At 37.6% G+C, this 25,313-nt stretch overlaps 1 protein-coding gene across 1 annotated transcript in view; it reads right to left on the minus strand.

Moving 5' to 3' along the window:
• Nucleotides 1-1,019: 1,019 nt before the first annotated feature.
• The window catches only part of nlrc5 (NLR family, CARD domain containing 5), a 35,548-nt gene continuing 11,254 nt past the window's right edge, over nucleotides 1,020-25,313 (minus strand). Inside the window, exons 10-53 of the mRNA XM_084733515.1 lie at nucleotides 23,588-23,819; nucleotides 23,235-23,476; nucleotides 21,055-21,138; nucleotides 20,789-20,872; nucleotides 20,574-20,657; nucleotides 20,389-20,478; nucleotides 20,094-20,144; nucleotides 19,924-19,953; nucleotides 19,609-19,692; nucleotides 18,502-18,585; nucleotides 18,291-18,380; nucleotides 17,888-17,968; nucleotides 17,328-17,411; nucleotides 15,781-15,864; nucleotides 15,265-15,354; nucleotides 14,918-14,995; nucleotides 14,704-14,787; nucleotides 14,512-14,595; nucleotides 13,861-13,953; nucleotides 13,638-13,697; nucleotides 13,126-13,209; nucleotides 12,902-12,985; nucleotides 12,014-12,103; nucleotides 11,786-11,842; nucleotides 11,176-11,250; nucleotides 10,764-10,847; nucleotides 10,502-10,588; nucleotides 10,299-10,358; nucleotides 9,991-10,038; nucleotides 9,550-9,633; nucleotides 9,357-9,440; nucleotides 9,180-9,257; nucleotides 8,380-8,454; nucleotides 8,146-8,229; nucleotides 7,915-7,998; nucleotides 6,709-6,795; nucleotides 6,518-6,601; nucleotides 5,399-5,482; nucleotides 4,276-4,359; nucleotides 4,094-4,177; nucleotides 3,933-4,010; nucleotides 3,560-3,643; nucleotides 2,171-2,254; nucleotides 1,020-1,947 (exon numbers count right to left, since the gene is read on the minus strand). Coding sequence (XP_084589641.1) covers nucleotides 1,866-1,947; nucleotides 2,171-2,254; nucleotides 3,560-3,643; nucleotides 3,933-4,010; nucleotides 4,094-4,177; nucleotides 4,276-4,359; nucleotides 5,399-5,482; nucleotides 6,518-6,601; nucleotides 6,709-6,795; nucleotides 7,915-7,998; nucleotides 8,146-8,229; nucleotides 8,380-8,454; nucleotides 9,180-9,257; nucleotides 9,357-9,440; nucleotides 9,550-9,633; nucleotides 9,991-10,038; nucleotides 10,299-10,358; nucleotides 10,502-10,588; nucleotides 10,764-10,847; nucleotides 11,176-11,250; nucleotides 11,786-11,842; nucleotides 12,014-12,103; nucleotides 12,902-12,985; nucleotides 13,126-13,209; nucleotides 13,638-13,697; nucleotides 13,861-13,953; nucleotides 14,512-14,595; nucleotides 14,704-14,787; nucleotides 14,918-14,995; nucleotides 15,265-15,354; nucleotides 15,781-15,864; nucleotides 17,328-17,411; nucleotides 17,888-17,968; nucleotides 18,291-18,380; nucleotides 18,502-18,585; nucleotides 19,609-19,692; nucleotides 19,924-19,953; nucleotides 20,094-20,144; nucleotides 20,389-20,478; nucleotides 20,574-20,657; nucleotides 20,789-20,872; nucleotides 21,055-21,138; nucleotides 23,235-23,476; nucleotides 23,588-23,819 — 3,802 coding nt within the window. The 3' untranslated portion in view covers nucleotides 1,020-1,865. The remainder of the gene's footprint in view (nucleotides 1,948-2,170; nucleotides 2,255-3,559; nucleotides 3,644-3,932; nucleotides 4,011-4,093; nucleotides 4,178-4,275; nucleotides 4,360-5,398; nucleotides 5,483-6,517; nucleotides 6,602-6,708; nucleotides 6,796-7,914; nucleotides 7,999-8,145; nucleotides 8,230-8,379; nucleotides 8,455-9,179; nucleotides 9,258-9,356; nucleotides 9,441-9,549; nucleotides 9,634-9,990; nucleotides 10,039-10,298; nucleotides 10,359-10,501; nucleotides 10,589-10,763; nucleotides 10,848-11,175; nucleotides 11,251-11,785; nucleotides 11,843-12,013; nucleotides 12,104-12,901; nucleotides 12,986-13,125; nucleotides 13,210-13,637; nucleotides 13,698-13,860; nucleotides 13,954-14,511; nucleotides 14,596-14,703; nucleotides 14,788-14,917; nucleotides 14,996-15,264; nucleotides 15,355-15,780; nucleotides 15,865-17,327; nucleotides 17,412-17,887; nucleotides 17,969-18,290; nucleotides 18,381-18,501; nucleotides 18,586-19,608; nucleotides 19,693-19,923; nucleotides 19,954-20,093; nucleotides 20,145-20,388; nucleotides 20,479-20,573; nucleotides 20,658-20,788; nucleotides 20,873-21,054; nucleotides 21,139-23,234; nucleotides 23,477-23,587; nucleotides 23,820-25,313) is intronic.

A 25,313-nucleotide genomic window follows, 5' to 3' on the forward strand; every position in this document is an offset into this window, starting at 1 on the left:
GACATCTCAGTGCAAGTCAGAGGGAATGAATGTCAAAGGCAGAAGCAATATGTCAAGTGAGAACTCAAATCTCGACCTGAGCAAGGAACTTAAAAAACTGAACAATAACAAATCTCTGTGTGAATTAAAATACAAAGTCTCCGTAGAAATTATAATGAAACTGAATGAACAAGAAAAGCTAAAAAAAAAAAAAAATGCATAGAGGAACAGCGGAAGAAATAAGGTGCATTTGCTTTGCTTTGCATCATAAAAAACATTACTATTATCAACATTATCAGTGCAACAAGAAAATAGAGAGATGACCACAGTAAACCTCCAATCTGTACTGATCTCAATGTGGTGTTTCCCCACTTCTGCAATAAAATACACACAATGAGTCAATCTAATTATTAGCATCTATAATTTACTTATGTAAAAATTTGACACTCAATTAGAATTACAACCAAATAAATAACTTACAAAGGCCTGATGATTTCTTTCCATGATAACAGCAGAAATAAATAAGCAAACTGGATAGAGACCACAACCGAAAATGAGCAAACAGCAGAGAGGTTTCTCCCTCTCAACTCTTCCTTTACTGTGGGTTTGTGATTTGTTGTGTTTTCACTCATGTGGCCTCTAATAATCGTAAATACAGTAAATACAGTGCAAAGTGACTCAGTGTATCAGCGTCTGCATACAAGCAGTTGTACTTTTCATTACCTGAAACCTTATTAAAAAAAAACAAGGAACCCTTCACATTATGGCCTCTAGCGTCATGGTGGTGTGGGCTGGCGGAAAGCGGACTGTCAGTCATGTTAAAAATAAAGAAATATGTCTCAGATTATTATTTTGTTTCTTAAGTGTCTTATTTAATTAAATCCATTTCCAAGTGTACAAACATCATCTATTACCCATTTTGTGTCTTTTGTTATTAGTAAGCTACTGAGAACTATATAATTAAAAAAATAATAATGAATAAATTTCACTTTAGTTCACTTACTTAATCTTTTTAAGCCTTGTACAATATTCCTACAATATCAGAATTGGCACCTTTAGGTGTACTGAATTGTAATTCTATTCTAGATTTAATTAGTTTACTGTACTTCTTGTCCTTATATGACTTTAGTTTTAATTCATACAGTAACACATTTTGTTACTGATAGTAAACAGTAAGATATGTTTTTCGTACATTATTGGTATAATATACTGTAAGAACGGTCGTCTATGTGTCCTGTTCAGAAGCTTTATAGATGACAGAGAAGAGACACGTGTGCCAGCTGTATATCACAGGTGGTGACACACCAGTTAAAGCTCAACACTCAGGTGTAATATCTGTAACACACTCATGTAAGGATCACCAAACCCACTGAAAAAGGGACACCGTCAGCTGATTACGCCAGTTCACCATCATGAAACTAAGGGCTAATAAGTGCATAGTTATACATTTAAATATGCTCAAAATGTTCCTTTTCTTAAAAATATCTTTGAGACATTCATCTGTACTTACATTGCCTTGCAAGCAGCTCTTAGGATTAAAAGGACTCAAGACACTTTAGGCAAATGCCAAAAGGGATGAGAACTCTTTTTTTATATATACAAACACTATTAACATCTAAATGAGTTCCCTCCCATAGTGGACCACATAGTGGTCTTTTAACCTTTCATATTAATAGAGATGCCAGCAGCTGCAGTCATCCAGCACACAACTGATTAAATTTTTAAACACAAAATATCATATGGAGATATTAATTACTGCAGGGGAAATCTTTTTGTTTTCATTTTTGTCTAGAGTACAACTTTACTGTAGGAGTGATTTCCCTCTGCAGATACTGAAGAACTAGAATATTATTTCTCACTGCCACCATCCAGCAATACATTTCACATTAGGTGGATGAGAAATTCAGCCTCCTGTCCTTCAGCCTGAGCCTCTCAGCTTCACTGACAGGGACTTGGTTCCTCCACAGCCTGAAAAGTGTTGGGAGATGTAATATTTTCAATGTTTACATATATTTAAAAAAATCCAAATATAGCTGACTTGAAATATAAAACAGGAATTTAAAATGCATTATAAATTGAAGTCAAAAAAGCAAAATGACAAAGTATTCAGTATGCCATCAGCTGACAGTGCAGCACGAAACAAGATCGACAGTCTTAACATGCCTGAGAGACACTATGACAGCAAGTTTACCTGATGAGCTTCAGAGCAGGACATGACTGTAAGGCTCGAACCAAGGCCTCCACTCCAGTGACACTCACACTGTTTGACTCCAGACTGGGAGAAACAAACATATACAGACATACTGTGTTTTAAGTGTGATCGTCTTGAACAAGTCAACTAAAGAAGGAACTCAATTAAAACTAAATCTTACAGAGCACATTTTACTGATTGCAGTAGAGAACTTAAACAAAGTGGAAAAAAGTTACTTTCATTCACAAACTATCCAAAATGCAGTGGCAGATGAAGAATACAGACAAGTCGCATATTGAAAATGTTACTTCAGTAAAAGTGTGTGAATATACAGTGCTGTGCAAAACTTTTAGGCAGGTGTGAAGAAATGCTGTAAAGTAAGAATGCTTTCAAAAATATAAAATGTTATTGTTCATTTTTATCAATTTAGTCTTGTCATGGTGTCTGACCTGTGACGTGAAACTGTCCTCCACAACCTCACCTTGGTAGCAGAGTTTGGTTGTTCCTCACCCAGTTTTAAGCCTCCTACACAGCTGTTTTTATTTCACTTAATGGCTGCGTTTCAACCTACATATGAAATTGATGATCATAAACACGGGCGGCACGGTGGTGTAGTGGCTAGCACTGCCGCTTCACAGCAAGAAGGTTCTGAGTTTGATCCCCCAGCTCCCTGGCTGGGTTGAGCTCATTTTGAACTATTTTGTATAGGATAATAACTACTGATCATTTTATTATGGATTAATCGGCTGATTATTTTCTACACATTCAATTGATTGTTTGGATTGTGAAAATTCTGAATGTAGTAAGAAATGCCATCACAATTATCCAGAGCCAAAAGTGACACTTCACAAAGTTTTTTTTTTATGTCCAACCAATAGTACAAACCTCAAGATGATTAAAAATCAATAAAAAATATTAAAAGGAAAAACAGCAAATCTTTTTCTGGAGCCAAGAAACATTTTGAATTTTTTGCACTATTTTGTTTATCAAAATAGTTATCAATTGGTTTTCTGTGTAATCAACTAATCGATTGTTTCAGATGAACTTGTAGAAACTGTTGGCTTAATTAATAACAAAACTTCATATCTTATAAACTCTTCTTACGTTTTGTTTTCAAAAATCTCAAATTGTTAAGCTGTCAAATAATTATAGTGGAGTGAAAAGTACAATATTTCCCTGTACTTCAAATCTGTACTGAAGTACAGAACTTAAATAAAAGTACTTGGTTACATCCACCACTGCCAAAATGAACAAATATGAAATAAATGGTATAGCTACAGGCAGAAAAACAAACCTTAAAACAACACATGAAATCATACTTACATATAAAAAGTGGAAATAACTAAAACTGACAAGTGTGATTGTGTCTGTGTGTGTTGACAAACTCACTCTATTCTGGTCAGCTTCTGACAGAGAGGCATAACTCTGGCCAACTCCTTTGCCACTTCATCACCACAGCTATTCCACCCCAGACTAGAGACAGACACACAGAGAGTTGTGTGGTATTATGAAACAAACAATCCCTCTTCATATTTAGATCATGTTTGACAAACCTCACATTAGAAATCAGAAGTGCAAGAGGAATATGTTCATGTATTTTAACTTCTACATGCACAGTACCATGTTAATGCCAGAAAACTGCACATAGCACACTTATGTTTACCAAGCTATACTACTGTATTATAATACCATTTTAAAGATACAATTTCACAATTTTATATATATAAAAAAATAATAAAAAAACAATCATTTTTTGGCTTACCCCACATCTTGTATGAGGGGACAGTGGGCTAGACTGGCAGCTACAGGACACAGCGCTGAAGTCCCAACAGAGGTCAGACTGAAAACAACAAAAGAAACTCATGATTATGAAACTAATAATCAGCAAATCTATTCATCCATCAGAGAGCTTCAGAGTCTTACTGAATCCTGGTGAGCTTCTTCATGCACATTATTGCTTTGGACAGACTCACAGACCCTTCACGTCCAATGTGGTTATCAGAAATACTAGAAAACACACACATATGCATAAAACACATACACCTCAGGACAAATCTGACAAATGTAATACGTCAATAAGAAATTGTAATGTGTGCATGACTTACTCTAACACAGTGAGCTGCGTCAGCGATGGCAGAACAAGAGCCATCCTGGCAGCAGTGAGATCACCCAGAAAGTTACTAGACACACTGGAAGAGAGCACAGACAGATGTTTTAATCTTGTTCTTTGATTTGTATTCTTTAAGCAAAGTACACAAGCTACAATTAACATAATAATAAATAATACAAAATCAACACAGTTCTTTAAATAGTACTTTAGTATAGTTCTTTAGTAAACTATATTTTTCCCAGCAGAGAACACACTGTGAAGTCTTTAACAAGTAATGAAAGAGTCATATAGTTGAAACATGGTTCTCTGCACATCGTCCAGCTGTATGCAGCTGAAACAGATGCCACTCAGGTTGAGGACAGCAAACTTCCAAGGGAAAAACAGGAACTGATTGATTGGCAGTCCTTTTTACTATTTCCCAGAGTTTCAATGACACTGCAGAGCTGTGGTCTTTCTGCACAGTTTCTGTTTTTTTGTTTTTGGTTTTTTTTTGTAGTTTTGTATTTGGAAATGTAAATCTTTAAAGCTATCTTAGTTTGTCCAACACAAACAAGACCACAGAGACATTTCAGCATGCAGACAACATGTGGATTTCATGGTTTATTATTTCCCAGTATGTGGCTGTATTTGTTGTCTGAGTACTTAGAGCAGACAGCCAGGACACAGTATTGGTGGTTGGTAGCTTTGTAAAGTCAGAATGAACCCATATGTCTGTTTCTCCCAACTTATTACACTTGCTTGATGCTGTACTTTTACTTTCTGTACATTTGTCTGGCATTTGGACATTGGCTGTGGCAGCCTTGGATCCATTATCCAATAGATTTTAGATCCAATAGATCCTCTTCAACTTGTTATCCAATGATAATGGTCCACAAGTTCTATGCTGACAATGTATGTGTTTGCCTTACGTCTTTGTCCATTTTTACTCTGATGAAGACACGGTAGTGTCAAAAGGCTGAAAATCAATCACTGAGCTCCAGTCACCATTTTTCTTCTCTTGGATGTAATACAACTTCTGTAGTCTCACATTCAAGCAGTGCAAATGTAAATAAAAACATGACAGAACTTTACATTTTAAAAGGTGCTTCATTGATAAAAAAATGTCAACATGTCCTTACTGTAGCTCTTCCAGACGACTACAGCAGCTCAAAGCCTCCAGTAACTTGTCTCCTGATTGGTCGTTGATAAGGTTTTTGGGAAGACTGGAAGAGCGATACATATACACACAGACAACATTAAACGTGAAATAAGTTATTTTTGTTTTGTATGAGGCAGCATGCATATCTATTTGCCACAGTGATTTTTTTGATATTACCACTGGATGACACTAAATTCTGGACTTCTTGACTTTAGATAAGATAATAAGATAGATAAAACTTTACTGATCCCACACTTGTTACAGCAGCTCAAGAATCAAACGAAAGGAAAAGAGTGATTGAGTAATAAATAAAAAAAAAAAAAATAAAATAAAAGTATATACACTACATCTTTCAATCAAAACTCATGCAGATGTGACCACGAAAAATATAAAACAATTGTCCTCTATATTGGTTAATTGCACAGAGGCTGGGTTGCATATGATGCAGGATTTATCTGGACCCATGAAGCAATTTGCAGCCACAAGACACTGGACAACATATTCAATACAGCAATGTAATGAATAAATAATTACAGCAACACCGTCGTGTAATGAATGCCAGAAGACTTTGAGGCTGTCAATTCCAAACTTGGAAAGGAAGAAGCTGCTGCCAAATGGAAACAGCTGGTCCCCATAAAGAAGGTGCTGACAGTCTAATAAAATGGCCGGTATTTTTTGAGCAATTGTCACGTCATAGAAGTACGGCCACACAGTGGACAAGCCTATGATATATAGGTGCACTTTAACTATACTATTGAGTTAACCAAAAAATGCAAAAGCAGCAAATTATTATATCAATTAAAACACTGAGAAAAAGAAAGGGCAATTAATTTTATACATTGCTTTTATAATTGCCTGTCCCTAATAGAACTGCTGCTTGAATAGTTCACACAAGACACAAAGCAACATTTGATAACAATTTCATTTGAGTAAATAAAATAAGAAAATGCACAGCGAGATACTAGAAAACATGGGTATCTAATCATTTCTGATATGGGGCACATTAATAATAACATGTTGATAAAAGACCATGCAGTAATGAAAATGCCTATCATAGGGTTTATATACCATTTTCCCCCAACAGGAGCTTCCTGCTTACCTGATCCTCTTGAGCTCCGTCCAGACAGGAAGGAGTCTGGTCAGCAGCTCTATTCCTCTATCAGCCATCAACCAGCCATCCAACCTGAAACAACACATCCAACATCACTGATGACAACCTTTCTTTTACCGTGTGACAGAATAAAATTAGGTTTATGGGCAGCATGCTTTACATATGTGTGAAAAACTCACTCTATCTCCTCCATTCGTGTGAGTCCCTCCATAGCAGCTAGGAGATCCAACACATCATTTGCTCTCGATTGTCCAATCTTATTAAGCCTGACAGACACACAAATTGCACAAATGATTAAATGCACTGTTCAGCCAAGCAGTCCCACCCCCTGTGAAACTGTTATACTGGGTCCAATCTAGGAGTGGATATCCATTAAGTGAGGGGAAGAATTGACATCTCATGTGAAGAGGATTTATATCAATGTAAAAATGATACGTATTTATATGCTGCATAAACAGCAGCGACCTTTGCCATCAAAGTTCCAACCTCACCGCTCGTCAGTGAGTAACATTTTACAGCTTAGCACTATGAGAGAACAGGGAGCAGTGGCGGGGGGGGTATTTATGATGAGCTTCATGTGGAGCTGCTGACACGCTGGTATGATGAGCTGCAGCCAAAGTGGTTGTAATGTGAGCAGTAAAGCAGCCGTTCTGGCAGAGGCGGTGTCAGCAAATGCATGATATCATAAATAGATCAGATTATTAGAGCGGTGCTAGACGTGTGTGAGTAAACAGAGTTGGACCGACTCAAGCGGATAAAAGTTAAGATGTCTGCTTGAAATAGTTTTACAGGCTTAGCTCCAAGGAAATGAATACTTACAGTAAGACTACAGTAAATGAGGCAACATTATATTTTATTAGCCTTCAAAATCACTTGGAAAGGTCAACAACATGCTCTTATGTGCATTTGTAAACATACAGACATTTCCTCTGTAGTGGATACATCTCATGTTGCGACTGTCATGAATACGCGAGGTTGACATACATATGGACATTATTACATGGGCACAATTTTTTACTTAACATTTTATGTTAATACTGTTATTTCATTTATCTTAGTCTATTGTATTTATTTCTCTTTTTGTATTAGTCCACCTTCAACTATTTATTTTATCATTAATTTTCTTCCCTCTGTCTGATGTTGATTGGAGATTGTGTTGTTGAGTTTTGATATGATGTGGTTTTGTGTTATTGAAATGTTAATTAAATAAGCTTAAAGTCAACAAAAAATTAACTTGGAAACTTCAGATGCTGCATTCTGAATATTTTTTTTTATAAAAATAAATGTCTCTAAGAGTTTAATCTTTATAAACTATTCTTATGTCTTATGCCAATAACTCTTATATGAGGTTGTATCAAGTTGTAATTCCAGACTGTGCTTCTTACTTGAGACTGCGTATAGAGCTGATATTCCTTAGTGATTGTGCCAGACACACCGTGCTCTCCTCATTCACCTGAAAAGAGTCCAGACTTGGGGTACACACACACACACACACACACACACACACACACACACACACACACACTTAGAGCTTCAAGACATTATGGTAGCCAGTCCATTTGTATTCAAACATTTTTGCACACATATGTTCATTTACATGCATACATGTGTCTTACCACAGGCATTCCAGATGGACACACTCTCCTAGTGCTTTGATGAACTGCAGCCACCCATCTGCTAACCACGCACAATGAGACAGGCTAGAGAAGACAAGCCATATGTTAACATTATCTAAATTTCATAGACTGCATGTATACTGTATGTACATGTTCATATCTGGAGTTCATGTTCAGTAAATTCTACATTAAAAACACACAAAAAAACTATTATGATGAATGTTAAATACTCACTTCAGTGATCTTAGACGGGGTAACACTCTGGCCATAATCTGAGCAGCCTTGTCTCCAATCACATGACCTGATAGACTGGGAGAGAGAAAAAAAGGAAGGTTCCATTTCAATTCATTGATGTAACACAAAACTATTGTGCTGGTTGTGAAATAAAATTCAGTGCCACGCAGTGCTAACATTATTTTAATGCTTTTCACGTTGCAAAAAATAGCCATGAAATACTGGACCAGAACCGGCAAGCTGGCAACAAGTAAAAGTCTTTGATGCTTTGCCCATAAAGAACAAGTTTCTTACAAAAATGTCCAAGCCTTTTTCATTATATCTGAGTTGCTTATATAACTTTAATTTATTTAAAATTAAATTGACAGAATTCCTTTACACCCACAGCAATCAATGTATATGTCTGTTTATTTTTGATGGAGGACTTTTCTTGCAAAGAATGACAAATATGATAAATGAAAGACAAATATAAAAAAAAAATTGGTTTGCATGAATGATTTTATAGATGAAATACCAGATTACACTGATAGCATTTTTCAAGGAGCGTATTCAAATTCAAACATATCCCTAACCTTAAAAACACTGCCATTAGAATTAAGCATTTTCAAAACTTTCAAGACAAACCCTGCATTAAAGAGACTTTAGATAATGTTGGTTTTCTGTTGACTTTACAGCTCAACTTTCTCCAAATTAAAAATCAGTATCATCAGTACTGTATATCAGTAGATCACTGTACACAGACAAAAATTCAGAAAGAAATAAAAGCTTTGATGAAAATGCTCCAGACAAGTGTCACTCACTTCAAGCACTGAATGGATGTAGCCTGCAGCAGGGCCTCTGAGATCTTCTCAACCACACATGTGTCTTTGGAGCCAATGCTGCAGAAGATCAAAGCAAGCAAAGCATGCTTGTCATCCTCCAGCTTTAACACAGGCATTAGTAAAAGTATCAAATGTGGGGGAAAAAAAGGCTGTCACCTGAGAGAAGTGAGATTTGGCAACAAGGGCAGAACAGAACAGAGAAATTCAGTTCCCTCCAGGCCCAGGCTGTTGTGGGAAAACCTGTGAATAATGTTAACAAAGATGATTTCATATAGCTTTGTTTCTTCTGTTTTGTATAAATACATCTCCTGTGGATATCATATTCATACACAAAACAGAGAGTACTAACTCTAGTTCTTTCAGTAAAGGACACCTCTGGATGATGCTCATCATAGATGCAAGCTGGTTCCCCTCTACTGCACAGTCCACAAGGCTGGAGGAGAGGAGAGGAGAGGAGAGGAGAGGAGAGGAGAGGAGAGGAGAGGAGAGGAGAGGAGAGGAGAGGAGAGGAGAGGAGAGGAGAGGAGAGGAGAGGAGAGGTTGGTCTCCACGGTTGTTGAGGGAATTAATAAGTGTCAATATGTGTGATCATTTCAACTGTAAATCTTTTTTATTTATTTTCAGGAGATGCTGTGATAAGGGCCAACTAAATGTATGTTTTTGCATGGCAAGCTAACATGACTTTGCTCTTATTCCAGTAGAACAGCAGGACTGTGATATGGTTACTGTATGTATCACTTAGAGGTTAATTTTACAATGCTTTGAATAGTGCAGTTAAAGGAAAAGGTACCTGATTTTCTCTGTGGCCATTGATGGAGATGGATTTGCAGAGTCATCACTGAAAACACAAAAACACATGAACATTTGATTAATTTAATACTTTTATTTTTTATGAGTATTTTAATTGCATGGTTAAGATACGCCTCCTGACATATTTTATGATATATAAAAATTTGGATAATAATTTGTCTGATAAAGTATAGACTGGCTTCCAAAGTAGTTGTGAACTCACAAAATCCTTCACACTGTACACACTTTAAACCCCTTTAGCAGATGAATGTGAAAACAGCCTTCCAGTGTCAACTTGAAATGTTTTACCTGACTGAAGTCAGTTCTGTGGACTTCATCAAAGACAGATGCAGCATGGTGGAGTGAACCCTGCAAAGTAAGTATGTGCAGTACTGTTACACATAAAAATAGACATGATTTGCTGAAAGTTTGAAAATATTTGAATGTGTTTCACTACAAAGAAAGTATAGATTTCCTATGTGTGGGCGTGTGTGTTCATTTGCATATCTCACTTGATTGTGTGTATGTTTCTGTTGAGGTCCAGACAGCGACACACCAAACTAACAGCTGCCTCAGATCTGATCCAACACTCGTCAATACTGACAAGGAAGACAGTGTGATACAGCTCAGTATTTCAACAATATTAATTCAGCAGTTGGACACACACTTCCTTGAGCTATTTGGACAGAAACACAGACATGATTCCCACAACTGTTGTGACAACCCCCTGTCAGAGCCAACAGGACATGCTACATCCACTGTATTCCTTCTCACCTGACACTGACACCTCTCTCACTGCTCTTCAAGAGTTTCACAAAGTCTTCAATCTGATCTGGCTGCAGCAAATTGTTCTTGAACCTGTTGACCAACCAGAGAGTGATCATTAATGTTTTTTAAATGGCTGAGAAAGAAATGACAAGATAAAAAATACAATAACTAACAACAGCTTTGTTTTTTATATTCCAAGTTACCCACTAGTTTTTGACAGTGTTCTGCATACAACATGTATCAACAGAAATCTGTTTTTAGATATCATTGTACATATAACAAATATATTTTTTAAAATTTTATTGAAAAAAATACAACACTCATTTTCTTAAATTATTTACAAGCTGAAGTCATGGAGAAGCTTTTCATTAAGTGAGAGCTACAGTATAAAATGGTCTAAAGATGGAGATGTACTTACCCCACTTTGGTCAGGCTGGGACAGATCTCTGCCAATCTGACCAGATGGTGACACTCCAAACTACAGTCTCTGACACTGACAGAGAGGCAGAAAAGATGAGAAGGGAGAGAACAAACAAAGAATAACTCAGCACATGAGAACATTTATACCACCTGAATGCAATGTGCACTGAAACCTTTAAATTACTTCAGTTATTAGACAACCGACAGGGACCAATAACCATCTATAAACAATGCTAAAATCAAACAATGGCTTTGCTTTAACCTTTTGTAGCATCACTTGTGCCATCGTGTGATGATGGCATACAGGACATTTTAAGCTTGTTTTGGGCTCAGTGAACTTTAACACTTCCTGTCTGTTTTTATGTCAGTGCTTGCATCTTGTGCTGAAATTCAACTACTGACGTTTAAAATGTGTAGAAATATATGAAAAAAATCACAGGAAAATCTAAGTTCAGAACACAGGAACACAACACATACTGTGTTCTATACTTCAAAGGGGTACAGTGGTAATGTGGTTATCATCGGAAGGTTAACTTCTACACCAAACTGAAAGCCAATGACATGCTACTACATCATACTTTTGTGAATCTGGATAGTCCTTGTCCTACCTGAGAGTTTTATCACATTGTGCAAACCAGATGAGACATTTCTCCTCTGCTCCCAGACTAGCACCAGACATCAGAAAGTCCATAAAGAAAAAGAAAAAGACAGACAAGAATGAATACTTCATTAATTCATACACTTTTCTTCATCTTTATTATCTTTATTATTCATCTTTCTTCTCTTGTTTTCTGCTCTTGGCCCTTCGTTGTCATTTCCACAATGTCCAGACTCACCTGACTTCCACACCAGAAACGTTATCACAGGTACACAGTGTGCTAGCCACATCCAACAGCCCATGCTGGGTCAGGTTATTGTTGCTCAAACTGTGGATGGAGACACATTTAAGATAAGAGCAGAGTTATTCTGTTTTTAACCCATTTATTATCAAATATTGTGTGTTATATCAGTGTCAGCCATTTTTCGAGACTGCATCTACAAACTGTGATGTTTGTTGTTGATACAAAACATGACAAAAAAAACCTTTTCACAGAAGATCTTTTTACATGACAAAGCAATAAAAGCACACGTGTTATAACTAAAAAAAATATGGTTGAATTAAATTTTGCTACTGGTATTGTCCATGCCTTTGCATTTTCTACGTAATTATGTAGTTGTTGTTGTTATGTAGTTATTGAAGAGTTGTGACAAAGACATGATGTAAAGCAGAATATTTTAGCTGAACAATTAACTTTGCAGTCAAAGATGGCAATAAATATATTATATTAAATTTGGAACAGTGAACTTTACTGCAAATGAAATAATTATGCATAAAAATAAAAACATAAACACTAAACTGCAACTATCTGCCAACATTCTGGCTGAATATATGTCGGTCAGGCTTGAATTTTAAATAAATGGACTAAAAAGTAAAAAAAAAAAAGACAAAACTTAATTTCCCCTTTTTCTACTTTTTCCCCTGAAGTTTTAGCCTTTAGAAAGAGGAGGAGAAGGGAAGACACTGAGAAAGGGCCCACTGACCGGAACTGAACCAAAGCCACTGCTGAGGACTCAGCCTCAGGCGCACCCACTAAAAAGTATTGCTTCCTGTTTGTTTTGTTCTGCCAGAACTGAATATAGAACTGAAAATGGCTAACATATATATTTCACAACATGTATCTTACTTGATGCAGCTGGTTATTTTAAGCTTTGGTAGAGAAGCCAAAAAACGCCTCACTCCTTCATCTTCCAGTTGGTTGCTTGATAAACTGCAGGGAAAAGAAAGGATGACTCAGCATCCGCACCAATAATGTATAAATAAGCAGTGGTATGTTTATACAGCAAGTGGGTGTGCATTTATGTATGAATAAGATTGTGGTTTGTGTGTATGTTTCGAGGTTGCACCTACTCCAAGTCAGACAGCTGGGGACTCTGCTGTAGGATCTCGAGCAATCTTTCCACGTTGTGACTGTTCAAGCTAAAATGAGTTAACCTGTGTGCAGTCAGACAGGCAGTCAGTCAGTCAGTCAGTCAGACAGACAGATAGATAGACAGACCAAGATTAGGGTTTTAAGTTAGGAAGCATTTTTGTGGTGACTCAAACTGTAAAGTTGTCGTGTGTATTTTTCTGTCAAACACTAAAATAAAAGCACAGAAGGAGAATGTGCTATTTACTGTTTGAGAAATTGTAAATGTGCTGCCAAGGAACGTCTTCAGTTGTGGTAGACAGAACTTTCTGCCAGAGTTGGCAGAGTTTTCTGATCATTTTCATACTGAACCATAAACACTGGCATACTGATATACTGTATGTACAATGAATGCTTGGACAAGTGACAAACTGGGCAGTTAACAAAACAAACACCCACCAAGTTTGTTTTTAGTTATACCAGTAGAGAAAAATGTCAATTTCTGATCACAAACCTGCATCTGATGTGTTTCGCTCTCACACTGTCAAAATGGATGAAGGATTCAGTATGAGGCCTGAAGAAAACATAGAAAGCAGATAAAATTGCTGCAGTGACGTATTTATCATAATTACTCCTACTGAATGTAGCTACCACAGAATGGATAGCGTGGATACAGAAAAATATTAAACTTTGATTTTCAAATGTGGCATGTCAACAGATGCATCACAGGAAAGTACCTGAGCTCCACTGATGTGACTCGCTGACTGACGGACTGGTCAGTCAAACAACTGACCAACATCACTGCTCCAGTTGTGGAGGTGATGCTGACGCTGAGAAAGAAGAGGATTTCAAATTCAATGAGAAGGTAATCAAATCACTGTGGTTACTGATCAATAAATACAGGGATTAATATCTTTAAGCACAGTTCAAACACTTATATTTTTGTTCCATAAATTATTCCATATGAAATGTCCCGTGGCTCTAAATGACTTGTACTAATTTTTTGTGAAGTTTCCTCTGCATGACAACGTGTTTTTGTGTGGTGAAGCAGACTCAGCACAGTTAGAAAAAAAAGCTTTTTCCATCAAAAGCCTCAGCACTGATGCCCAGTCAGGCAGTCGTTCACACTTCATTATATTTTCCCTTTCAGAATGATGTCACTGAAGTGGACTCATGTCTGGATTGTGCCATCATTTATATATTTTTCCATCATAATGACTAACAATAAATGTCAATACAATATTAAATATTTAAACTGTCCACAGATTTCTACCATGTTTGTATACAACTCCTCCATCTGGTTATTTGGTGATATTGCCAACCATGACCATGATTATTTAATGTTTAATTTCTAATTAACACACAACATGCATGTGTGTACATCTTACTTGAGTCTCTGCAGTGATGTCATCTTTGGCAGAACCTTCAGCAGATTCTCAATAGCCTCGTCTTTCAGTGTACTGTGAGACAAACTGTCACAACATAAAAGCACATTAATGTCTACCTGCTTGGTCATACTCCTGAAATATAAATACAATAAAAATAAAAATACTGTGCGGACACACAATAATTAAACTTACTCTAACTCCAAGTGGGAATGACACTTGGTCAGTCTTCTACATAGTGTGGTCACATTAGATGGCAGGAGGCTGCTGTTGTGTATCCTACAGCACAACAGAGGATATTTTTGTATTTTCTTTTCAAAGTACAAACTGTTTGTATTTTAATGAAAGCTGAAATTAGGCACATGTCAAATGTATGTTTTTCTTCAAACTTGTTATTGGCTTACTTTACCTGAACATCTTTAGCTGCTGACTGTCATCACTAAAGTCAGGGCAGAACTTCAGAGTCACCTGCTCCTTGCCTCCATCACTATAAAACCAACAGTACACTATCAGATCTGCACATCTGCACATTTTAACACAACTTTAATGTTAACAAGACCAGTGTCTCCCCAGTCATTTCATCTCTATACACGCTTCTTATTTACTTGTATTTTATAAACAGACTAAAATTGTAACCGTTAAATAACAGTTATCAGCTGTTCTAACTGGCAGCTCGACACGTTGGAGAAACAGGTGCCCACTGTGTTGCTGCTCTAATAAAACGATTAAGTTCCTAAAATGTAAAACAAGGAGTACCCGATGTGAATTTGTGTTAAGTTGTTATGGGAACACAAAGCCTCAGCCAGCATCATCACTCCTTCCATGCCAATCCCATTGTTTCTGGCACTGAAAAACACAAACAAAAACAATAAGCCAGAGGGAAGGACATCATTTAGCTCTAAATAAGCCATTTGTACTGAATAATGCCCCAGGGTAAACAAAGTAGCTGCCAGCATTGACACATTTTCTTTGGAACCTGTTTGGTGAGAAAATAACAGCCCTGGCTTTTGCCAACTAACCAAGATTAGATCAGCTCTGTCTAACACAACACAGTCTCATCTCTCAATTAAAACACTTCCTCCTGTTTCAGTACAGAAGCCATGACAGAAAATCCTGCTGGCATGTTCACTCATTCTTATTAAATGCACAACATGTAACCTTATACTGGTGTGTGTTACTTTCATATAAAGAGCACAGGTTAACTTTCATATTTTAAAATTGTTTTTAGTGTGTCATTAATCCTATTGCTATCACTTTGTGTGTGAATCTTACTTGATCTCCAGGATGCTACTCAAACGAGGCAGGAACTCCAACAGTTTCCTCAGACCTTTGTTGCCTAAATTGTTACTGGACAGACTGAGAAGAGACAAAGAGAACACCATGGGTAGAAACCGACTTTCTACATGTGGGATTCTGAACATCAATGACGCAGCAAACCAATATTAGCAGAGAATGAAGTCACACTTCCCATGTATGTGTTGCAGGCCTAGCCTCTCTGTTCTTTGGTTCTGTGGCATATTAGTGCATGTGAGCTACAAGTTGCTAAAGGGCTACAACTTTTCGTTTCCCCAATAGACCCTTTTCACGACACCCATGTTGATATGAAATAGTAGGGCAGCAGTTGGCAATGGTTCCCAAATTTTTTTCTAGCATGCCCTCCTTAAGAAGCCGAAAAAAATCACGTCCCTCACCCCACAACTATTATCAATCATTAACAATAATGAGGGAAGCGACTAATATGTGGACTGCAGGAATAGTAGCTGTTAGTCTGTAACCGCTAATGGGAACCCAAATAAACAAGAAACAGTAATAAAAAAGGACCTAGTTTGAATTTCAGTGAAATAAAGGTCAGCATGATAGCACTTGTTTTTTTTTTCTTACACAAATCATATTCATTCAAATTTTTTCACTTCATATTTCTCCCATGGTGTGACTCTAGACCCCCCCCAGCGGTATTTGGCAACAACTGCAGTAGGGTCAACACAGTTCAGGGTCCTGTTCCATTTAGGGTAGCATAGCCTTTCCAGTCAGCCAACATGCACAATAGCAGCAACCTGACTCTGTTTGACCTAAATGGAATGGAATCTTAATTACTATCATTGGCAACACCTGTGTTTACACTACTATTTCATGTCAAATGGCTGCCGTGAAAATGGTCTATGCAGAAGTACAGTGTTGATGCTGGTAATACTGCCTTCATCTTCGGTCATTATCAATAAAAGTAAAAGTAACTATAAATTAGACACACATATATTTGTTTTTCTGATGCTGATTTCAAGAATGTTGATTTCAGCTGCTGGCCTGAAATTTAACCTGAATGTGACGCTGGTTTAATATGTAAGAAAAAAGTAAAAAATAAAGTACGCTCACTACAAATGTTAGAATTTGAAAGCATGTGCAGCAAGATAATCCCCTTTTTACATGTACTACATGTATGGCGCACACTGATTCTGCTTTTGTCCTGCAGTGTAAGATTCCTGCAGCTCTGCTCCTGCCATGTTTTACATACACACAATGCATAGAAATGAAGCAGCTGAATTGAGGTAGATGCATGGTTTGCCACTGCTGGTAAGCACATAACATGAGAGGTCAGTAAGGAATAATATCCAAGTCAACAGATTTTAACACAAATTTAAAAATGTAGAACATTTTTGAGTCCCACATGTCGTTGTTGCCATTAACTTGACAGTTACTTGGGCATCAACTACATATATACAGTAGTATAGTGTACAATACATGTTTGGTAGAGATTGTGTGTTTGAGTTACTGTTACAGGTTAGTAAATGTTTTGTATTTGATGGTGTTTTTGTGTATCTTACTCCAGCAAAGTGAGACCAGAGACGGTTCCCAAACTCCTCCATACTCTCTCCAAATCAGCAGACACTAGACCGCAGCAGCTGAGACTGACAGAGGCAACATTTTCATCATCATCTTCAGCATCACTATTTATACCAATAGTCAGTAGTACAAAGTTATAAAATAAAGTTCCCCATCACTTCAAATTTTGTTTTGTTTACTGTTACTCCCTGTTATGGCTCGGTATCAGTACTACCTTTAAAGTATCAATTGAAATAATCCAATACCAAGTAGTATCAATACTTCTACAGTCAAACGATACCTGCATTCACCCTTTGGTACCCAGATATAGAAAACTATGACTATCTAATATATATAAATACACTATTTATTACTATTATTACTTGTATGTACTCAAAGCAAATCACCAAAACCAGTCTTCATAAAGGCGAACCATTGAAGAAGGGTATTGTATAAAGTACTCCACTGGTATCGGTATCACTTTGGTATTGGTAATGGTATCATAATTTTTTGAATGATCGCATGCCCTACTCCACGTGGATGCTTTGTATTTTATACATACCAGAGAATTTTAGATCTGTCATCCCCAGGGTGCTCTCTCCCTCCAGAGTACACTATGGACACTTCGACAGGACTTTGAAGTCTGACACACAAAGAAAATACAGATACAGAACAGTGTTGGCACAACTATTTAAGAATTTAATAAGCAATATATGTTGCGCATTATTACTAAACAATCTATGAGTATTTGTGACTGCTCAGAATACAGTAAAATAAAAAAAGAAAACTAGGGTAAGTAATATAATCTGGTTGTTTTACACAGTGATGAGCGTTGTAGAAGAATGACATAGTGGTCCTGCCTGATGTGAGTAATGATAATCATGCATGTCTTGGTATAGTGTGTTTCATGGTGTGTGCATGTGGGCACTAATAGTATGTAATGCACATGGCAGGTGGGTTTGTACCGGATATGAAGCTCCTTCAACGCAGGACAGTCAGAAAGCACAGCAGTCAAAACCACCAAACCCTCCACTGAAGAGCAGCTGTCATTCACACTGAAAGAGAAAAGAGATCTGAAAGTCAAAAATCTGCTGCTGTTCATATCACCTGCAGCATTACTGTCATTTTTCTATCATGTGCTTCATAATAGGTAGTTTGGAATGAATCCAGTCTTACATGGTCTTTTTGGTGACATTGAACTTTGGCAAAAACTGAGTCAGCGTCCTCAGAGTTTCCACATCCCACTGGCCTCCAGACAGACTAGGGTGTACAAACACATATAGTACACACACAGGCACGTGCACACACGCACACACACGCACACACACACACACACATTATGTAACATTGATATAATATATAATAAAACATTATTAACATTTGATCTAAATGAATATACAATACGTATATTGTATATTAACAATATGATACACAGACAGAATATCAAGCAGTAACAAATGATAGTGCTGACTGGCACCTAATGGTAACATGCAAAAGCTGTGGTGACACCTGCAGACAACAGGGGAAGTAATGTCACACATAAATCAACTTCTGCCAACAACACTCAGGACAGGGTATAGAACACACATCAATAACTGGTAGTTTTTATTGTACTCTGTATTCAATGCTTTGACTATAAGTATGTTAAGTATTATCAGAAAAATGTACCAATAGGTATTGAAAGAAAAAAGCAAAATGGTCCCTGTCAGTGTTTTATTATTATATATGATATTTTAGGATGTTTATGGTTGAGCTAATTTTAACTACTTTATATAATGTTGGGTAGTTTAATCTACACCAATGAATCATACTGAATAGGACCATCATTCATGAGTTCAAGAAACAAGCCTGTTTTCAGCTTTGTGACGGTGCATTTTCCAGCTAATCTAAGAGGGCTTTTAAATAGTTTATTTCCCTTAGGAAATTTTCTCAAGCCACAAAGGAACACTTATTCCTTCAGATGATCAGAAATATTTGGAGATACATGTTTTTCACTAGAAAGAAAAAGATGTAGTGGAGCAGGAGTATAAGTTGCATGTACTGAAAATACTAGTTTGAATTTGTTTTTTAAATACAGCACTTGAGTACATTTAGTTTATTAGCTTATCTATAAGGAACAAGTCCAGAAAAAACACTGACAGTTGTATAAGCAGTGTCCAATGTACTGTAAGTGTGTTCATAGACTAAGCCAATTTTCAACACTTGTCCCTTGGTGGGCATGTACTAGCTTTATCATTGGTAGAGGATTTCCTAATTATGAAGAGGTTATTTAGGGTTACTTACTCCAGGACAGACAGGGTGGGGCAATGTGCCAATGTCTCTGCAAGTTTTTGCATCTCAGGCTGGCTCCATTTCTGGTTCAACAAGCTGGAGAACAAATGGTACCATGAGATTAAAACTTATCAACGGGAAAAAAAAATATGCTAAACGTCATAAGTGAAAAGAGAATTAATTAGTCCTGCTCTGTTGTCAATAGATTTTGTGGCTGTTCCTGTTAAGAATCAGTTTACTACAAACAAGGAGCAAAGTTCTTCAAGGAAAGAGGCTCTGAGTTAAGATCTAGAAAGTGGTCATCCGATAAGAGTGTTATTTTCTTACCTAATTGTTGGTGCAGACTTAGTATTGTGGCTGCAGAGGGGAATGTATATATAAGACAGACTTTCAGTGTGTGCAGAATTCATTTGATGACAGTATTATTCGCAGACACACTGTGCAGTTAATTGCTGGTTTATATTTACTAATTAACCATATCTAAACATTGAACTCACCTGTTCAAATCAGAGTTCTGGGTGAAAGTAACGGTCACTTCCTTCATTGCACTGCAAAAAGAAACAAAAACTAAGTCTCAAGGTTCCATGTGACTGTGAAAATACTTTGGCTGCAGAAATGATGCAGTCAAATGTTGAAAGTACTAAACAGAAAATAAGCCCAAAACTTGCATAGATACCATAACAGAGAGCTTGGGACTGTTTGGTTTATGTGTTACTCAAATCTTGCAAAAATAATGATAACTGTAACCTCGCTGGGGTGTAACTGTGTATGTGTGCGCGTGTGTGGTCATACTCTGCATGAACATGCTGTATGTTCAAACAAGAAGACATTTTCCTGATGAGATAGTCCAATGCTGCCAGAGAGCTGTTGTTTCGACCCAGCCTGCAAGGTGCACACACGCAGAAACAAAATCTGTAGCAACTATGCTTGCAAAATCTTATTTAAAAATAGCTTCTCATTTAGCAGCATGTACTTACATCACTGAGTGTAGTCTTGGTAGTTTGGTACAAACATTGGCAATATGTTCGATCCCTGCATCTTTCAGATTGTTGTCACTCAAACTGCAACACAAAACAAAAGCTTGGTGTCAAATTTTAGATCTGCACCCAAAATATTACAGTATATTAGATATCAGGTGTCAGCACTCTAATTAGTCAGAAACACAACACAAAAAATGTTGCAGCAGATATACTTGATTTCAGTGATGTCTGGACAGTTCTGTAGAGCAGAGGCCAAACTAGCTGCTCCTGTGGCAGTCAGACTGGCTCCACAAAACCTTGATAAGACAAAAGACAACATCAGCCACTATTGCAAGGGTGTTAAAGTGCTTGTACTACATTCCTTATAAAGAAAAAATACACTGACAGCACTCTTGATGAGCTAGATATGAATTCAAGAGAGTTTCGAAACAGAGAGAAAATGCGGCAGGAAAAGGAAAAGCACACATTTGAAACTTACTCTAGTTTTGTCAGGCTTTTGAATTTTGGCAAAATGGAGGACAACTTCTCAGCCAACTTGTCACCATACTTGCGGCCACGAAAGCTGACAACAAACAAATAGTGAAAAAAATCATTTGCAACAAGCCTTAAGGTTTGATAAGCTAAGACACAAAGACATCCCCCCAAATATGTCAGATTGTTAGGGACACAAAAGAATGAGAACATAAAAAACCAACAGAAAATAAAAGTGTGTATCGGACCTTATAACTGCATCTGTGTCTGTGACCCCAATTATACTGGGTATTAAAATGCAACTGGTACCCAGACAAGTTAGATATGGAAAAATGTATGTTAATGCAAGGTGTAAATCCCTCATGATCAGAATGTGATCAGATCTGTCTGACCATATCTGGAGGTAGTCTGGCTCGCACTGTGTTCAGATCTTAGGTAGGTGTAAACTCCAGCTATACAACATGCTGGCTTTTGTACACAGCATAACATTGATACAGATATTTATTTTTATTTTTCTGCCTTTATTCAGATAGGACAGCTGAAGGTATGACGGGAAAGGGGGAGAGAGAGAGGGGATGACATGCAGCAAATGGGCCACAGGCGGGAATCGAACTGGCAGTCACTGCAGAGGACTAACAGCCTCAACACATAGTGCGCACACTCTGCCAACTGAGTTATAGGGGCAGCCACAGATATTTATTTTTAGCTAACATGGTATACAAGTATAAGTACAAGTATAAGTTGTCATTCAAATTTGGAGCGTAAGAAGGCAGAAAGAGGTGTCTCTTCTGTGCCATGAAACACCAGAAGATGTGTTATTCAAAAGACCTGCATGGAAAATGACAGCAATACAGGTCAGAAATGAATGATATATGCTAAGAAATAACAAGGTGTGTTCATTAGACAACTCACAAAACTTTGTGATTTTTTAAAATGAGTCTGGGGTTGATTTGTCTCCACCTCAAATTACTGACGCGGTTACTCTGGAGGTCTTGTTCTGGAGGATGTCTGATGTCAATCAGGATAACAAGAACGTATTAAAAATACCAGGTGCATACGCAAGGCAAGATCAGGTCATTTATTACCCGGATAACATGTCCGGATAGCAGATGCCATTTTAATACCAAGTGTAAATGGGGTGTGTGTAATGCTGACACTGGGACCAATATGTTAGGCATCGAGGCCTCTAGAGCTTCTGAGGCAACAGGACCTGCTGCTGGTATCCACTGTCTTGTTCCTGTTATTATCCATAACTTGAACAGTTGTGCACAAGTACAGTATGCTGCTGAGTCTACTGTGCAGGACTCGATGCTTTCCCCATTGAAGGTAGGAGTTCACTCTCTTTTGAGTCAGTCTAATAAAATATTCCTTAAAGGTGTTAGTTAGTTAGCTGTCATCTTTTTGTCCTCGAGTCCACAGAGGGTCTACTTGTTACAGACTGACTCAGCCAACCATGGGGACACAGCAGGAAATAAAGAACCTCAGTCAGTTACACAATATGCAGGACAGGTGTCCCATCACCTGAGGAATGTCAAAGGCAAAGTAGCAACTCTTTCCACATTTGCTGTTCTCTTAACACAGGTGTTAAACACTGGTTTTCAGATTGTTGACACATCAACACCACATCTTCCACCTCACCATTACTGTGTGTTAAAGCTTCAGTTTTCAATTTCTCCTTAAGTGAACCTCTATCTGGTGACCAGATGAATCTGCAAACTCTTGCTTCATTTGCTCTGGCACATACATCTGCCCACCCTTCCATTCAGAAATATCCACATGCAAATATGAATCAAGATTCTGTTGCAGCATTGCCTATTTCCCATCTCAAATGTTCCCAGAAACACATCTTAGTGAGCTGTTTAGCTGCAATTTGACAAAGTTCGTGACCAGGGTGCCATTTTCTTTCCTGCTTGAAAACGAACCAAGCCCCATCCCTACTTGGATCTGTTGCTCACACATGTCAGTGCATGTTTTTTTCACGTGTCATTCATCCAGATGTATTTTGGTCTGTGCACCAGAGAAACAAAAAATGAACTGAGAAATCCCAAACTACTGTAATTCACATTTGTAAAAAAAACCAAAAAAAAAATCAAAAAGGGGGAATCAGTCTGGCATGTCCAGGTTAATGAGCCATGCCACTGGCAATAAAAAATAGTTCTTAGCCTCACATGCCGTGTGTAGACTCACCAGAGGTAATGAATGCACTGACATCTGGGCAGGACATCTAAACACTCCATCTCCATTGAGCATGCTCCAAAGTCCAGTCCAACGCCATTATTACCTACTGAGTTAACTACAAAAGCCAGTGCATCAATATCATTTGGTAAAAGCCGGATGTTGCGGAGCTCCAGGGTAGGTCTTGTACCCACAACCTGCTGAGCCAGTTGGTGGTTCTCGCTCTCCTGGACACAATGGCAAAGCTCCAACATCTGAGAGGATGTACGAAGGTAGTATCAGTAAAATAAGAAACAGAGAGAAAAAAATCAGTACAGTTAAATTACATTAGCATTTATCAGGATTCACTTCCGTTCATATTCTACCTTTGGTCCAGTCAGGGTGTTGTTGTGACACAGGTTTTTTAGCAGTTTTAAAACGAGGGCTTGTCGTTTTAAGACCCAGTGTTGGCCTCCTGCTCCAGCTGAAGTCCTGGCTAATTCAACTAAGGCTGCAGTGCAGCTTGGGGAGGCCAGGCCACATACAAACAGGTGCAGGGAGTCAGTAAACACAGTCCTCTGGTCTGACTTGGTTGTCCAGCGAGTTTTCAGACTGAATCTGAGAGAGCAATGAGGAAGAGGATAGAGAAAAGTCAATATTTAACTTGGACTGAGATGAAGGTACATGCCTACATTATATTGGTGTGTAGAGGACAGTTCCTAGCCTCTCCAGCCAAATGAGAATAACTCATATGTTGTACAGTACACTGCTTACTGATCATTACATAACAATGGCATGAAGGGAATTTCTCTATTTGTCAAGCTACTATTTAGTTTCCAAAAGTTTTCACTAAGAAATCTAAGAGGTTTTGCTGTTTTTACAGATGTTGTGCAGATGAGTCAACAGGCACTTTCATAGCTGTAGTTCATAGCTTACTAGCGTCACAACTGTGGGATTTCAATGTCACACACTTAGTAATGAATTGCCACAATACACACATAGAACACAAGCACAACAGACAACAGTTAATGCTTTTAACTGCCTGCTTGATCAGGGAAAACCCCTGCACTACTGTGGTTAGCAAATCTTAACATTAACTGGATATGACATAAAATAAAAGTCTCTAGCTAGAGAGAATGAAACCAGCTGCATGGCAGTTATATCTCAACTTGACTAGTGAAGTAACAGCAAGACACTCTCCTTACAAGGAAAACATTAGGCAGAAACTGTTAATATGATTTTTAATGCGGCTATACACAGGAAAGCTTTTATTTAGTGACGGTGTTCACCTCCTGCTGTGTCAAGTCTCAGTGTCAGTGCCCCCACCTCTCCCCATCCCCACCCCTTCTACTGACCCCCAGAGCCCCCACTACTGTGACTGGATCATCCACTTTGAGCCCATGTCAGCACATGCTTGCATGCCTTTTACGGAAGATGGGACGGGCATGTCTCAACTTACACGGCTCATGTCTTTCCATAGCTGGGTTATTCCTGGTATGAAGTGTTAACTCTATTTGATTAATTAGCACTCTTTTGCACCTTATATCATTATTCACATGACCCCTACATGCTACTGATTTAGGGGACATTTGGAAACCTAATCTTATATATAAGCTCTTAGATCACTTAATGCTGAATATAATTATTTTTTTATATGAGATGCAGTGGTGGAATGTAACTGAGTACACTGACTCAAGTACTGTACTTATTTCCATACTACTTTATACTTCTACTTCGCTACTTTTATCTGACAGCTTGGTGAGACAATTGATTAATTAATTGACAGATAATGAATAGCAACTATTTTGTTGTTAAATTGCTGAAGGAAATTTTTATGTAAAGATTCCAAATGGTTCCAACCTCTCAAATGTGAGGATTTCCTGATTTTCCTTGCCCTTTTTTTTATTATTCTAATTTATTTTGAATAATTTTGATGCCTGGGGGGTTTTGAGGTGTCACTATTTTTTGATATTTTATAAACCAAACAATCAACTTAATCTGTTACTTGAGAAAATAATCAGAAGACTAATCCATAATGAAAATAATCATTAGTAGCCGTCTAATTCAAAACAGTTCAAGTTTACTTTTTTGTTAGTACTTTTACTTAAGCAA

The sequence above is a fragment of the Lutjanus erythropterus genome, chromosome 13 (assembly GCF_056507025.1).
Source record: "Lutjanus erythropterus isolate fLutEry1 chromosome 13, fLutEry1.hap2, whole genome shotgun sequence".
Taxonomy (NCBI): Eukaryota; Metazoa; Chordata; class Actinopteri; order Lutjaniformes; family Lutjanidae; genus Lutjanus; species Lutjanus erythropterus.